The following is a 16002-nucleotide window of genomic DNA, read 5'->3' as shown; positions in this document are numbered from 1 at the left end:
AGATCAGGAGTTTGAGACCAACCTGGCCAACATGGTGAAACTCCATCTCTACTAAAAATACAAAAGTTAACCTGTAATCCCACCTACTCGGGAGGCTGAGGCACGATAATCACTTGAACCCCGGAGGTGGAGGTTGCAGTGAACCAAGACCATGCTACCACACTGCAGCCTGGGTGACAGACGGAAACTCCGTCTCAAAAAAAGTGAACCATAACAACAAAAACCCTCTATAATATTTCAAATTTATTTTAAAACTAAATGTTCTTATTTACTTTTAAATTTTTATTACATTACTTTATTTAAATACTTCAAGCTTTGTGCAGTGGCAGTATCACAGTCAATGAGGTTTAAATACTTCCTTATATTATGAATCTAAAATAATTTAGAGATGTGGTTCTCAAGTGTGGTCCCCACATCAGCGGCATCAACATCACCTGGGAATGTAGAACAGATTATTGAGCCCTGTCCAGATCCTTAGTGGACAACAGATCCTTGTGGGGCCACAAAAATCTGTTTTGTTTTGTGTTGTTTTGAGATGGAGTCTCACTCTGCAGCTCAGGCTAGATTGCAATGGTGTGATCTTGGCTCACTGCAACCTCTGCTTCCTGAGTTCAAGAGATTCTCCTGCCTCAGCCTCCTGAGTAGTTGGGATTACAGGCGTGCGCCACCACACCCAGCTAATTTTTGCATTTTTTGTAGAGACGGGGTTTCAACAGGTTGGTCAGGCTGCTCTCGAACTGCTGACCTCATGATCTGCCCGCCTCAGCCTTCCAAAGTGCTGGGATTACAGGCGTGAGCTATGGCCTGGCCAAAAACCTATGTTTTGACAAGTCCTCCAGGAAATTCTCATGAATGAGAGCCACTGACTTAGGGTTAAAAAAGACTGTTATAAAAACATAACTTCAAAGAAAGCTGAATTCAACTTTTTTTATACCTCTAACAACGTATCAGAATTGAAAACACCATATCAGGTATCTAGTCAATTGCTTATCAATATACTCAATTAACAAACATACATAAATCATTTTTGTGGAATTTAAGTTTCCTCTCTATGAAAAAAAAATCCTGAAATACTGTTCCTGAAAACAAAAATATGTAAATTCCTGGCTTTTAGGATATGAGATTCCTAACTTCTCAATCTTACAAATACAATACAAATTTTTAATGATTACAAATACTGCCAAGCATTAAATTTCATTTTAATGATATTAAAACATGAAAAATAAAGAAGCTATGGGTATGCAGTGCAAAGTCACAAGGGTTTTTTTTTTTTTTTTTTTTAATCCAAATGGCAATTGTGGTTTACAACTAGTGATACATAAGATTCTAAGGATAACTAGATATTATAAATTTAAGATTCTGTGTTCTGTGTAAGAAAAGCTCTCGGCTATAGAGTTAACTCTTAAAGCTACATTTTCTCAGATATCAGGAAAGAGGAAGAGTTTTAATTGGAAGGCAAAGTAGAGATGAGGGTGCTGATGAGAAATGCTGATCCCTCAGTTGTCACATTTTTTGGTTGCAAGTTAAGGAACTTGAAAATTGCTGACACAGGTAAGAAGGTTACAGAACTAATGCCCATTCTACATTGTTCTGGGGCTTGACAGAACATGAGTCTTCAGTATGTTTTTTCAATATTTCCCCCAAGCCCTAAAATTCACCCAAGAGAAAGAGGTCGACTTAAACATGTAAGAAGAAACAAATCAGTCCATCTGCAAGAGCACTTAGTCAGGAACATTAAATGGCAGTGAGCTGATGACCTCTCCAGACTCAGTGACAATGGCATCGTAAACCCAACGTCGGTTGCAGCGGCACTCAGGCCCACACTTGTTGGAGTTACACTTGGGGCATGGGTAGAAGCAGCCCAGGCAGTTTTTCTCTAGACAATCGCACAGGTCAACGTCATTACAGATGAGCCTGCCACTTTTGTTGTACTTCCTCATTACTCTACAAAGGAAAAGCAAGACATTAACATGACAGTGCAATCATCCTCAATATTGAGAATAAATTAGTGTACAATAAACATCATATACATGACCATTTTACCCTGAGCCAGAACTCCAGAGATGACCAGAAACACTCCAGAATATTCTATGGCAGTGATGTCATGGGAAATCTGTCAATATGAGATCAAGCAACTTTCAGTGCAGCCAGGTTTGTCATCAAGAATAACATTTCATTTTTCCAGCATTGTTGGGAAATGCAGCAATCTAAGAAAATTATGAGGAACAGCTAACTAAAGCTTCCTCCTACAAATGCTCCAAAGTTTTCTTTAAAATATTACCATTCTTGATGGATTTTTACCTAACAAATTATATTTATTTATTTATTTATTTATTTAACTTTTGAACCAGAGTTTCGCTTGTGTGGTCCAGGCTGGAATGCAATGGTGCGATCTTGGCTCATAGCAACCTCTGCCTCCTGGGTTCAAGAGATTCTCCTGCCTCAGCCTCCCTAGTAGCTGGGATTACAGGCGTGCACCACCATGCCCGGCTAATTTTTGTATTTTTAGTAGAGACGGGATTTCTCCATGTTGGTCAGTCTGGTCTTGAACTCCCAACTTCAGGTGATCCACTTGCCTAGGCCTCCCAAAGTCCTGGGATTACAGGCGTGAGCCACCGTGCCTGGAAAAGCACTATGCCGAATGCAACTACCACATTTTCGTTACCTAAAATTAGAACTATCAGTTACTACACCATAATCATTTAAAGAAAGAAAAGCACCTTCGGCTAACAGTCTCTAAGCGCCACTTCTGTTCCTTTCTGATTCTGCTTTTTACCCAGTGTAGAGGGAGAAAGGAGGTGACCAAGGATGGAGGACCATACATCATAAGCTGTGAGTGAAGGTGAGATGCTCTGTCCCAGAAGAGAACCCAGAGTTCAGACTTTCTCTGTCAGCCTCTACAACATGGCCAGGGACAAAGGACGTTCATAAGAATCCTACCACCTTCTCAAAACCAAACCATTTTGAAATAAATCCTTCAAAACTGAGTTGCTTCAAAACCTTAGAAAGACAAAAATACCTCTGTACAACTTACAGCCATCATTACCACTAAAGTCCAGAAGGCTGGTGGTCCTAAGCTAGTATGGCAAAATTATGTATAATACTTCTGTACCCTTTGTCCCCAAGCAGCCACAATAGTTCCTCTCCTTCTGTTCAGTTAAGTAGTATTGTTCCATCTTCTTCCCTTTGCCAATAATTCAGGGAAGGGAAAGGATTAGTCATTATGTGTACTTGCTGCCTGATGATCACGCTTTAGCAAGAATGCCATCTAATGAAGATTCACATTTAAAGTGCTTTATCTGTGGAATGAAACTCTTCCTAAGAACCCCCCAGGAAATTTAGCAGAAGAGGATATTTTAAATCTATTATTAGAATGATGGAGTAGATGGTCCTGAAACCAATCTATAGCATAGCACAGGTCAGATTCTGTCCTCCCTTTGCCTTAACTCAAATACTCTCCTTGTTGGTAAGATTTTATGGTTTCCTACCCATTTGATGCCCCCCCTTTTTTTTTTTGTAAAATCCTGAATTATACACATCAAAGCATGCAAAATGTATATACTAAATGCATAAAGAAGAATAAAGCAAACTTGTGTATGTGCCCACTGTCCAGCTTAACAAGAGTGTTACAGCTGTGAAGTCCTCTTCATTCCCCACCTATTCCATCCCTCTACCCTCCCCTCAAAAAGGAACTGCACCTTGATGTTATAAAAATCACTTCCTTGTTTTGCTCTTAGTTATGACATGTATGTAGGTATCCCTAAACATATGGCGATTGTTCTTTTGTGATTTTCTTTGCTATTCTGATCATGATTTGAGATTCTTCCATGATGGTACATGTAGCTGTTCAAATATTTCCATTTCTATATGTATTCCACTGTGTAAATATACCATGAGTTATTTATCTTTTCCATTGTTGATGGACATTTGGATTATTAAGTTTATTTTCTTTGCTATTTCAGTGATGCTATGAAACTTCTTAAGCATATCTCCCTATACATGTATTAAACTTTTTCCAAGATATTAATGTATACTCAGGAGTGAAGATGTTAGGTCATAAGGCACATAGGTAACACTAAGCTGATTTTAAATAGTGGTTGTACCTTTTTACACTCAATTCATATCCCATAACTTCGTCAACTTTGATGTCGACAGACTAAACTCTGACTTGCTGGAGAGTATGGCACTTCTCTGTATGTACTGATGGGATTGAGTATCCTGAATGTTTATTTGTTGTTTCTTCTATGAAATGCCTGTTTATCATTTTATTAATTTTTCTATTAGTATATTTATACTTTTCTTATTGACTAGTAAGTTTCTTCATATATTTTTGATACTGATTTTTTATATTATAAATAACTTCTACTTTATGATGTGTCTTTTAGTGTTTTTACAGAGTTTTAATGGGCAAATTAATTTTAATACAGTCAAGTTTATTTTTTTCCTTTATAGTTTGCTAAGTTCGTGCTTACAATGTTCTAACAATCATTGTACTTAATGGTAGTCCTGTGCCCATTTAATATCCTGAATCCATTCCCATGGTTATATTATTTGTCCTTCTAATAATACATCTTTGTTACTTTTAAATTATCTTTCCTACTAAAGACATTACTCCATTAAAGGGCTACTGAAGCCTTTTAAAAAAATTGATTCCTAAGTTGGGACTATAGCCTTTTTTTCTGTTTCTTAAGGTTGCTAACCTTAAGAGGTACTATTATACTCTAGAAGAGATATTTTTAAATAATTAAAAAAAGGGGTAACGTCAATTACTTTGCTTTGTCAAGGAGAACTCATGCATTTCATAGTCCCACAGATCAAATATAGTAAGTCAGAATCTTACTTGTATGTTGTAGAAAAGTACTCATTCATCTTTGACATCCGGGCTTGCTTTTTCTGCTGCCTTGTTTCAGGATTAAAGTCTGCTACCTGTGGTCCAGGGTTTTGAAATGCCAAGCATTTTAACTGACGCTCTATTTGTTGCTATTAAACAAATAAAATGTGTTAGTAGTAAGAACAGATAGTTTTACCTGTTTTACATTTTCTCAAAATGAACTTTCTGTAACTTTCACCATAATGGCATGAAAGTATATATGTTTTACACAAAGAAATAAACAATTTAATTAAGTTTCAAAAGATGGTGTAAATTTTCTCAGGTTGGGCCTTTCTTTCTGAATAAAGAAATAGTATAACACTTATAAAATAAAAACGTAAAAAACAATCAAGGGGACTAGAAGAATTCTGTTTAAAACTGCAAAATGCCACTCATCTTTCCAAATTTGATGGGAATGCACATCAAAATTAGCATTTGATGTGGGTAAGACAAAGGAGTAGAGGCTCTTCCTTAGCTGAAGAAGGCCATGTAGTGTCTCAAACCGCAGTGAGAACCCAAAGTAGATCCAGCACTCTCCTTCAGTGCACTGGGACGCATTTTGGAGCTGCTCTAGACTGGCCTCCATGTGGGGCTCCAATTCAGAATGCAGCCACCTGAAGCCTCGACTCTCAGTCAAAGCCAGATTGGAACAAGAGAAATATTGGTAGGATTTCTAGGACAAAGAGGGACACTTTCAAAACTCTCTGGAGACTTTTTTTTCTTTTGTTGAGACAGGGTCTTGCTCTGTCACCCAGGCTGGAGTGCTGTGGTGTAATCATGGCTCACTGCAGCCTCAATCTACCAGGCTCAAGTGATCCTCCCATGTAGCTGAGACTACAGGCACACGCCACCATGTTTAGCTAATTTTTGTGTATATATGCAGTAGAGATGGGGTTTCACCACATTGCCCAGGCTGGCCTTGAATTCCTGGGCTCAAGTGATTCACCATCTGATTAGGCCTCCCAGAGTGCTGGGATTACAGGTGTGAGCCACTGTAATTAGAAATTAGATGGGGCCTCAGCTGAGAGACAATTAGAAATTAAATGGGGCCTGGGCTGGAAGACAAATAACAAAATACTTCAATCAAATATTGTTCTGATAACTTATTTTGAACATGTGGCACATGTCATGAGGGAAGAAAATGCTCTTTTGAAGGACTGTAGAAGGAAATAATCTCATAAGCACAAAAACATACAAGCCGACATATACATGAAATACTCCACCTGGAAACAAAAGTGAACCTTTCAATGTAGGAATTTCAGTGTAACAAATTAGTAACAACAAAATCTCATGGGCTTTTCTGCAGTGTATCTAGTTTAATGAGTCTAGTCAGTCTAAAATAATATAATAATGTTTCTTTTAAATTTTATCTTGGTGTGTGTATATGGGTTTCATAAACTTAACTTTATGAAACTGTTCTGCATTAGGTATGGTTATGAAACATATACAACTTAGTACCACTGATGACTATTCTAAGCAGCATAGCAAGAGGTTAAGGACAGAGACACAGGGTCATCTGCCTGTGCTCAAGCCTTGGCTCTGCCACTTACTAGTGATGTGTCTTGAGCAAATTCCTACGTCTCCAGGCCCCAGTTTCTTCCTTTGTAAAGCTGAGTTATCAATAGTATGGTGTGATAAGGATTAGCTGAGTTAATATACACAGTTTTAGAACCATAACATGACATAATAAGAACAAAATCAAAGGTCATTAAATAAAAACATTTGTAAATATTCTCCACAAAAAGCAGAATTTTATTGTACAGAACGCTGGTCTACAAATCAGGGTACACAGGAGGTGGAGAGGAGATAGGTGAGGCGAGAGCAGCCTGCAATGAGCAGTGGGGCAGAGGGAAAGCTCTATCAGCCTGGCGGGCAGAGCTCCTCCTGTGACATCCTGCCTGGGCCCACCTTCCCACCCATGTCCATGGGTACCTCAGAGATCCTTGAGGGGACACTCCCCAGTAGCATGGAATCATAAAATCTATGTGCCATACCAGTTGTTTCTGTCCAATTTGACAGTTCTTCTCAGGAAAATTATGAGCTGTGTGTCCCTCTTGAACGGAATTGTTTTTCTCTGATTGTTCACTCATTTTTGATTACTAAAAAAGTAATTGGAAAAAGTAAAACATATTAATATCGTCTATCCCCAGTAACTTCATCTTGTGATTCTTTTCTACCCTCCCTCCATGTCTCACGTTTTTCAAAGCCAGACTGCACCTGTACTCCCAGTACCTTTTCTCCCACTCACTCTTAAATCTTGCATCTGACTCCCCCAGACCACTCTACTGAGGCTCTCCTCTGCCAGGGCTTCCAGGAGAAAAGCAGTTGTACCTTTGACCATCCTTAGCACCACAGACCTCTCTTAAGGTGGATTAAGAAGACTCTGAGTTTTTAGAACTCCATTCTTTCTTCTTTACACACACTCTATTGAAAGAAAACCTATGATATGTTAATGCCATACATACCCAATGTGAAAACCTCATCCACTCCCATGGTTTCAGCTGACACCTCTTCATATATCATTCCCACAGTGACCCCCAAAAGCCCTCACCTCCTCACTCAAGTTTTCTGATAAATTTTTAATGCAACTTGTGCTAAATGGTAATCAGTATTTCATAACACCCCTCTGCTAAAATGCCTGTAACTTACTTCTTCCAAATTAATTCAATAGTATATAAACGGGGTGTGTGTGTGTGTGTGTGTGTGTGTGTGTGTGTGTGTGTGTATGTCAACACAAGATGCTAATCATGAGTGACAGTCCAGGACTGGTCTGCAGTGTTCTATCAGAAAAGACCACTCTCCAGAGGAGGCTTCCACAAGCCCTACTGTTTTCCCTGACTCTCATCAACTACCAACGCTGACTGCAGGGTGCTATTTCCACCAAAGGAAACTGAGAGTTAGGTTTGACTCATTTAGCACCACTTCCCTGCTGATCAATTGGAAATTCCATTTCTATCGTTGGGAAATCTCCAAACTGCTCTCCACAGTGGCTGGACTAATTTACATTCTCACCAACAGTGTATAGGTATGCACCACAAATACTATGCAGCCATAAAAAGAACTAAATCATCTTTTTTGCAGCAGTATGGATGCAGGTGGAAGCTGTTACCTGAAGTGAACTAACACGGAAACAGAAAACCAAATACTGCATGGTCTTACTTATGTGGGAGCTAAACACTGGCTACATAAGTGGACAGCTAAACATGGACAGAAAGATGACAACGACAGACACTGGGGGCTACTCGGGTGAGGGGAAATGGGTTGAAAAACTACCTATTGGATATAATGCTTGTTACCTTGGTGCATTATCCTCCTGTAACACACCTGCATGTGTATTCCCTGTGTCTAAAATAAAACTTGAAAGTAAAGAAATAAAATATTAACATTAAAAAAATTATCTTTATATTCCTCCTTATAAAACTCAAACAGTGGCACCCAGGAAAAGTAAATAACAGCTATGTAAAATGCATGTATTCATAAGAATATATATATAATCACATTAAAGCCTCAATGGTGAATTTAATTTTTGTTTATCTTGACTTTTCAGTCTTCGCATTTGCTGCCGTAATTTCTACTGTCATTATTTTGGAGAATGCCAGTTTACTTCTTTGTGCATATTAAGTAAATACTTAGGGCTGTGAAAAAATGAAATTATAATAACTATTATTTCTAATATTTGGAAAATACAGTGGCACTGCCATAAATACTTACATGTGGTGTTTTATAGCACTGCTGGAGCTTCTTAATGCCCCCTCAAAGCCAACTTCTATCTCTTATATGGTCATTCAAACTGTTCGTTGGCTTAACATATTATGAATGAAAGAAACGACACATTTAAAAGATGGCAAGGGCAAGGAGGGCAAGGGCTGAAAAACTACCTACTGGGTACTTAGCTCTCTACCAAGATGATGAGTTCCATCATCCTCCAAACCTCAGTATCACATAATATACTTCTGTAACAAACCTGCACAGGTACCACCTGATTCTAAAATAAAAGTTGAAAAGCAAAGAAAAATTAATTAATTTCATTTAAATAATTGCACTTTGTCTAGATCGGTTTTTGCTTTGATACCCTCACATGCAGTGTGAGAACTGATCAGCCAAACATTCCTATGAATAATTTTTCAACTTGTATAAGATAAAAATCATGTGGAGCTGTTTCAAAAATCACTAATTTTCTTCTGAATCTCAGACCTACTGTGGTTGTAATTTGCAGGAAAGAATCTTGGTATTCTGCATAATTAATAAGCTCTCTAGATGAACCTTATCGTTAGGCAATTAAAGGAAATACTAGGGTAGGAAAAGTAGGTATAATTTTCTCTATGCAGTCGTTCCATTTGATGGTAAAACTATTGTCTGTATAGATGGTCCCTGACTTCAGATGGTTTGACTTAGAACTTTTTAACTTTATGATGGTACGAAAGCATGCTCCTTCATTTGTCATGGGCTACATCCATATAAACCCATTGTAAACTGAAAATATCATATGCCAAAAACACACTTTCTACTTAAAAATATTTTGGGTTTATCAGTACATAATCCAATCATAAATAGAGGAACACTGTATTTTGCTCCCCCTCCTCCACACCGTAATTCATTTAATACATTCCAGTCCCGTTAATATTCCAAAATCAGAAATCTCTTTATCTCATGCCTATTAAAATACTTCAATGACTCCTCTCTGCCAATAATTTCCCACAGCCTGGTATATCAGTGAAGGTTCATTGTAGCTGTCTCTAACCTATATAGGCCCACCTTCTGTCATACCTACACTTGGACCAAAGCTGCCTGATCCCAGTACTCCTACTAACCTCCCAATTCTTACCTGAGTCTTTCTATTTTAAACTCTGGTTCTGCTCTCTCCTCTAAGAAGCCCTTTCTGATCCACTAAGATCCTTTTCTTTCTTTGGCTCTGTTTGGAGCTTCTTAAATAAAATTTCCAAAAAGGGGCCCCATATCTTCTAGCTTCCTCATGTAGTAAATTTTCCTCCTCATGGGAATAGATGTAGCCATTAGACTACGAGCATCTTTGCAAGCAAGAACTTATCCTGAAAAGGTATTAGACTCAACTTCACTGGAAAAAATGAGTATCTCATGATGCGTGATGTACCTTTGTTTAAGTCTTTAGTGAAATTTAGGCCTCCACAAATAAGTTAGGAGCAAAACTTGCTTCTTTGTCTTCCAAATAAAACAAAAGGAAATTATAATTTCACCAGGGACTAAAATTGTCATTGGATTTTATTACAATCTCCAAATATCTGTCCCAGAAAAAGTAGCAAAAACTTTCAGAACTCTCCCCAATTTTTCTCTTGCTGGGTATGCCCAAGGGAGGGGTTCCTAACCAGAGAGAGTACTGGGAGTTCTTGAACTTGAATGAGTAAAAAGTAGATACTCATTTTCACTCACCTCTAACTGAAATTCTTCTGTTTCCTCTATTATAATGTAACTAACAAGCCACAGTGGTATTAGCAGTACCTGTGATTTTGTGGACTATGAAAACACAGACTTTCATAACCCACTAGAGTTGCTGTAGATGAACAAAGTTTTACTTACGTTCATCACTTGTTTAAGATAATGGTAGCTCTTACACATGTTCCTAGATCTAGTTTGATGTGTTAATAATTGGGCACATATATTACTGTCATAATATTTTGATAAGTATTTCAGTATAATTGGTTTCCTTTCTTAACTTACAGGTTTTACTTTATACAATTAAAAATAACATTCTGAGAAATGGTCCATAGATATCACTGTCTGCCAAAGGAATCCATGGCACAAAAATAAGATTAAGAACTGCCAAAAGGAGGGAGAACCTACTGCCACCATCTCCATTGATGATGCTGATGAGAAACAACAGTTCCCAGCTCAGGATCATTCAGACTATAGAACATGCTCAACTTCAAGCAGGCTGAAAGCCATGTGTATGCTAAGCTATTACATTTAATGGGGATATAAAAAGTGTGAAATCAAGTTAATAAACTGTTTTGTCCTGACATTATGTTAGATTGTCTATGAAAGAGACATAAGTCTTTTAACACAAAGAGAAGAGGTTCCCCCGAGCATCAGACTCCTAGAGCAGAGCTAGTCGAAGTGTGGTCTGAAGATGAGGCAACTGTTTAGTACCAGTATGGGGAAAGAAAACAGGCTTGGGTCAGAATAGAAATCAACTGCTTCACTAGCATGCTGGGTAGTGTTGGGATTTTAAAAGCAATATGTCAAAAAGAAGGCCTCAGAAACAGCCTCAGAAGCAAAAATTTCTCTCTGGCTTCTGCCCTCTTATCTCTCAGTCCCATTCTCTTCTGAGGCTGGCCATAGAAACTAGAATCCCTCCTCCCCAAGGTGGGTTAGAGAAACCAGCACCCCTTTTCCTTAAGGCCAGCCATAAAACCTTAAAATATGACTCTAACTTAAAATACTTATGGATTAAAATATTACTCTAACTTTTCCTGCACCCTATCTGTGTAAAAACTGATCATAAAGAAATCATTAGTATCTGACCTACCTTGTTTGACTGTAGGTCATAAGACCCATTCCAGAGAGGGTCCTGCCTTATACCCAGAAGGAAGGAACACATGCTCAGAGAGGCCAGGAAGAATGAAGAGAGACAGGACCTGCTGGGTTCCCCCACCGAGTCTATTAGCATTAGATCTTCCTTTTTTTTTTCAATCATAGTTTTACACAGTTGTCTATGCCTTGTTGAGCCCAAGCATTAAAATGTTCTGTATTTTATAACTGAGGAAACTGAGGCTCAGAAAGATCATTTGAGTCACAAATATACTAATAGGCTGCATGAGTTTGGATCCCAGATTTATCTGACCCCCAATACTGTGCCCTTTTAAGGATATAACACTGCTCCAAGATTTATTTTATTGGTGAAGCATCTCTACACAGAAGCCTGGGGAAGGAATAGGAAAGGATGCACTTTAAATAATCTCAAGTTTTCCTCCTTCAGCTCTTCTTCAGTAACACAACACTCAAAGGGCATACTAGGAAAAGCTGTCTGTTTGGGGCACATAAGCCACATTTGACTTCAGGATTAGATTCTGAAGAAAGTCACTATATTAGTCTTCTCAGGCTGCTGTAACAAAATATCACAAACTGAGTGGCCTAAACAACAGACATTTATTTCTCATAGCTTTAGAGGCTGGGATGTCCCAGATCAAGGTGCCAACTCAGTCAACTTTTGGTCAGACTGTTTCTGGCTTGCAGGCTGCCTGCCTCTTGCTAAGTCCTCATGGCCTTTTCTTGTGTGCACACAGAAAGAGACTGTTTTCCTCTTCTTACAAGATCAGCAATTAGATTAGGCCAAACCCTAGGACCTAATTTAACCTTAATGACCTCCGTAAGGCCCTGTCTCTAAATATAGTCATGCTGGAATTCAGGCTTCAACTATGAATTTGGAGAGGACACAATTAAGTCCACAGCAGTCATATATAGACGAAATTACCCTTGAAAAATCCCTTCAGAAAGTGCTACATTAAAATAGTCAACACAGCCAGGCATTTCTTTAGCATTGGAACAGATTACTATTCCTTAGGGCAGCATCAGATTAAGCAGCTAGCTTATACATAGGAGCTATGATGGCTGAATTATCCATGATGGATATATGATGTTTACTTTTAAGCCTCAGAATCCTATACCCTGGCAAGGTGCTTATCCTGCAGAGGGCTCAGGAGCCACATTCCTTGAGGGAATGGTACCAGGTCCATGCCTCTATCTTCACACTCACTCTGAGGCACAGGTCACTGAGGGGAACTCCAGGCAAAATGAGTCATATGTTAATCACTTCTGTTTATGTTTTGGATGCCTTAGCAGGTAGAGTTGAATATACATTAAGTTGATTGTGTCTTGCATGTGGTAGAATGAGTACTTTTCCGTCATTACCCCCATGGACACTAGCAAATTATCAAAGCGAGAAAAGTTCCTTTTAAATTCTAGCCTAAAAGTTGGTCTCTGTTTTAACTCATAGCAGATAATTCCATTTATTCAGGGACATTATCTGCAAGATATCTCTTGGAATATATTTGGAAGTGAAAGATACACACACATATATACAAGACAAGAGAGTCAGCTATTTTAATCTCATTCTGTCTCTAGTCAGAGTTCCTATACTTGCTAAATTTATGGGTCACTGAGATAATTGACAGGTAAGTCAATCCCACCAGGGGCATATCTGGTAAAGAGAAAGGACTCCTGTGCAGGTGGCCAATTAAGTCACTCCCTTGCTGCCCTCTCCAAGCTGTTTCAGCTTTTTTCAAAACCACAAAACAGTAACCTCTAAAAAACCTCCACTGCCATTTGTCCATAAGAATTAAAAGTAAAACTTTGATTTAAGCCTTTGAGAGTGTTGCTAGATAATCAATGTTAATGCTCTAAGAGCAACTTTATCTAAAATATCCACAGATTCCTAGAGGTACTTTTGTAGTTGTATTTTCCTACACATACACACACACACTTCTGTGGCTCAATATGAAACAATGTGAAAACACATACAGTATGTTTAAAATAATTTGAAAGTGCACTCAGCAGGGAATTTCATCATCTGTGGAACACAATGCCACCACATAGTTGCTATTGCTAATGCCACTAATGCTACAACCTGGCATCACTTTAAAATCAGCTCCCTTAAACGATCTGTCTGGGTCACTGACAGATCAGCATCTAAAAGATCCTCTCTACGATACCTTATTTGTACTATGGATCTCTTGAATTATACATTCAAATTATTTCTTGCAATTTTAAGGTTTGTAAAAAGCCAAACCTGTCTGTTCACCCTCCTCCACCAATGGAGAGTGGAGAAGGACGAAAACTCTTTTATGAGACCAGAATACTGTGTCATTTTCAGCATTATCTTGGTAAATATAGTCAGCATTTTCCTGATAAATATTCTTCAAAAGCACTCATCTCAAATATTTAAATGTGGCAGTTACTTCTTCCAAATCCCAACAGCCCTATTATGCTCATTTCTTAGTTTTTATTTTTATTTCAGCCCACACTGCAATAAAGGAACTCCAATTATCTTTCACTCCTAAGTATGACACATAAATATAGCAATATATATTCAGAGTCTATATGATATGGCTTGTTTTGCCTCTTCCTTCTCTACCAGCTTCAGAAGGCATCGGGTTTAGGAAGCATCATTTGTAAAGGAGTGCCTTTCAAATGATGAAGTTTCACAATTCTATTACTCCCTGCTTCTTATTGTGAGTTGCCTTGTAAAGACAAACTAGAAAGGTGGTAAAGAGAAAGTACACATACCTTTAAGTTGGATGAAAAAGAAGGAAAGAATACTGGAAGGAAAGAGAAACTGTACTGCCTTCTTTCCTTTGTTTTCCTGAGAAACCATAGAACCCTCAAGGGAAAATGAGAAGGCCTCAAAGGTGCTTCTACAGTTTAATGCTTGTTTAATAATGGCTGGGACGAGGGGAGGTACATAATGAAAGAGGGGATGGATGTAAATGTTAACTCACTCTTCCACCATGACTGTTCTAAAATCATATGAAATCAGATTATCAGAGTTCACCTTCCCTCCCATCTTCCATTCACAATAATCAGTTAATCCAGGGTTAAGATTTTAGTCTACTGTTCAGTCTCATATCTCAACTTCAAAAGTTTAACTAATATTAATATCAAATTATCCCCTTGGCTATTTTGTACTTCAGTGTAAATAGCACTAATAGCACTAACTATCTATCTATCTATCTATCTATTTATCTATCAATCATCTATCTATATGTATATATGTATATACACATACATACATATGTATAATGTTTTCTTAAATATTAAAACCATTTAAGAAAAAGCTGTTTTCTCAAGAGAAAACTAAACCATGTTTATAAACTGTGTCTAAGACATATATTAATCTCTAAATTACCACCCTGTAAACATTGTCCTCTGCCACCAGGGTTTGGATATTGCTGTGAGTCATTAAAACCCACTTCACTGGCAGGTTAATACTTGCTCTGTTCATTTATGAATTACAGGGTAAAAACTCATTTCATTACTACTTTTGCTGCAAAGAACAAGGAAAGGAAACAAAATCTTCAATTTTACAAGTTTGCAAACCACCTGGCAATAATGGAAAATGCTAAGGTGGTTCCAGAATAAATATAGTTGACCTATATTTTATGTATTAAGCCACTGCTGTATTTTTGAGGTTACACAGCAAATTTTGCTTAGTTAAAAGTGTGTTTCATCTTGCCAGTTCCAGACTGATAAAAGTTTAAAGCTGCTAAAAATCCCACCAGACTTTCCCACAGTCAATCACTTCCTACAAAATAAACTCGCTGGCCAATGTTTGGCTTTGCTTTTAAACAATTAGCAGGAGAAGGGAGTCTTTGCTGATGCTACCACACACAGTACTACAGTAACAATGTAATATAACAAACACATCAAGGGCGGAGGGCAAAAGTAGTAATGCTCTTAAAACTAGACAGAGGAAAATTTTCTAAAAGATAAGAATTGTAACCAACCTTGAAAAGTCCCAACTGAAAGGTTTTTTGAAATTAAAGCGACAAGAAATTACAGTGCACCACAGCATTGAACATTACTTCATTTCTCCAATTTAAATAAGTCATACAAAATAATTATCCTGTATTATTTACAAGTTTATCAAGCAACATTTAGTATCGTTTTTGAAATAATGGTTTAACTGGTAAATCTTCAGGAGAACTTTATATCACTTTTTAAAAGGTAATTTCCTTTTAAAAGGCTGAAAAGTATTTTTCAAAGGTAATAATACCTCACTCAACTTGCAAGTCCAGAAATTATTGAACTTCTGACATGATTTTTGCTATAAAATTGTATTTGTTCATCGTCAGATATTCTCAGGTTTCCTAGAGAGTAAGTTGAATGTAATATAAAATTGGTTGCTTTTTCAAATGAAGGGTTCACATGCTAAAACACTCCCCAGTTCCCCTTTAAGCTCTCAGAAAGTAAAAATCTTCATGTTTATGGGTGATATCAGGTTGGTGCAAAAGTAATTGCAGTTTTTGTCATTACTTTCAATGGCAAAATCGCAATTACTTTTGCACCAAACTAATAATTCATTTTATCATTTTTTTAGCTATCTGTATATTAATTTGGAATATACTCTGTACTTAAAAGCGACACGACTCATAAGCTTATTC

General features: G+C 37.7%; 1 protein-coding gene across 2 annotated transcripts; it reads right to left on the bottom strand.

Moving 5' to 3' along the window:
- Positions 1–761: 761 nt before the first annotated feature.
- Positions 762–14161, bottom strand: ARL14EPL (ADP ribosylation factor like GTPase 14 effector protein like). Of its 2 annotated transcripts, none has more exons than XM_037729055.1 (5): positions 14129–14161; positions 7202–7294; positions 6865–6969; positions 4841–4980; positions 762–1944 (listed from the first exon to the last, which is right to left on the bottom strand). In XM_037729055.1, exons 3-5 carry the CDS (start codon positions 6958–6960, stop codon positions 1722–1724), a joined length of 459 nt encoding a protein of 152 aa, XP_037584983.1. In that variant the 5' UTR covers positions 6961–6969; positions 7202–7294; positions 14129–14161; the 3' UTR covers positions 762–1721. The 2 variants fall into 2 exon arrangements, with proteins under 2 accessions (XP_037584983.1, XP_017357523.1); XM_017502034.2 differs by lacking the exon at positions 14129–14161 and adding an exon at positions 10688–10773.
- Between the last annotated feature and the right edge of the window lie 1841 nt (positions 14162–16002).

Source organism: Cebus imitator, unplaced genomic scaffold, assembly GCF_001604975.1.
Source record: "Cebus imitator isolate Cc_AM_T3 unplaced genomic scaffold, Cebus_imitator-1.0 Scaffold288, whole genome shotgun sequence".
In the NCBI taxonomy this organism is placed as follows: domain Eukaryota; kingdom Metazoa; phylum Chordata; class Mammalia; order Primates; family Cebidae; genus Cebus; species Cebus imitator.
The sequence above is the reverse complement of the archived record's forward strand: the minus strand, read 5'-3'. Positions and strand labels throughout refer to the sequence as shown.

Bases quoted from the DNA above. Each gene is read 5' to 3' on its own strand.
- ARL14EPL (XM_037729055.1), bottom strand. From the start codon at position 6,960: ATGAGTGAACAATCAGAGAAAAACAATTCCGTTCAAGAGGGACACACA. The intron at 4,981-6,864 runs GTATGGCACATA...TTTGTTTAATAG, and splicing joins AAATTGGACAGAAACAACTG to CAACAAATAGAGCGTCAGTT. The intron at 1,945-4,840 runs GTAAGATTCTGA...TTTCCTTTGTAG, and splicing joins TACTTTTCTACAACATACAA to AGTAATGAGGAAGTACAACA.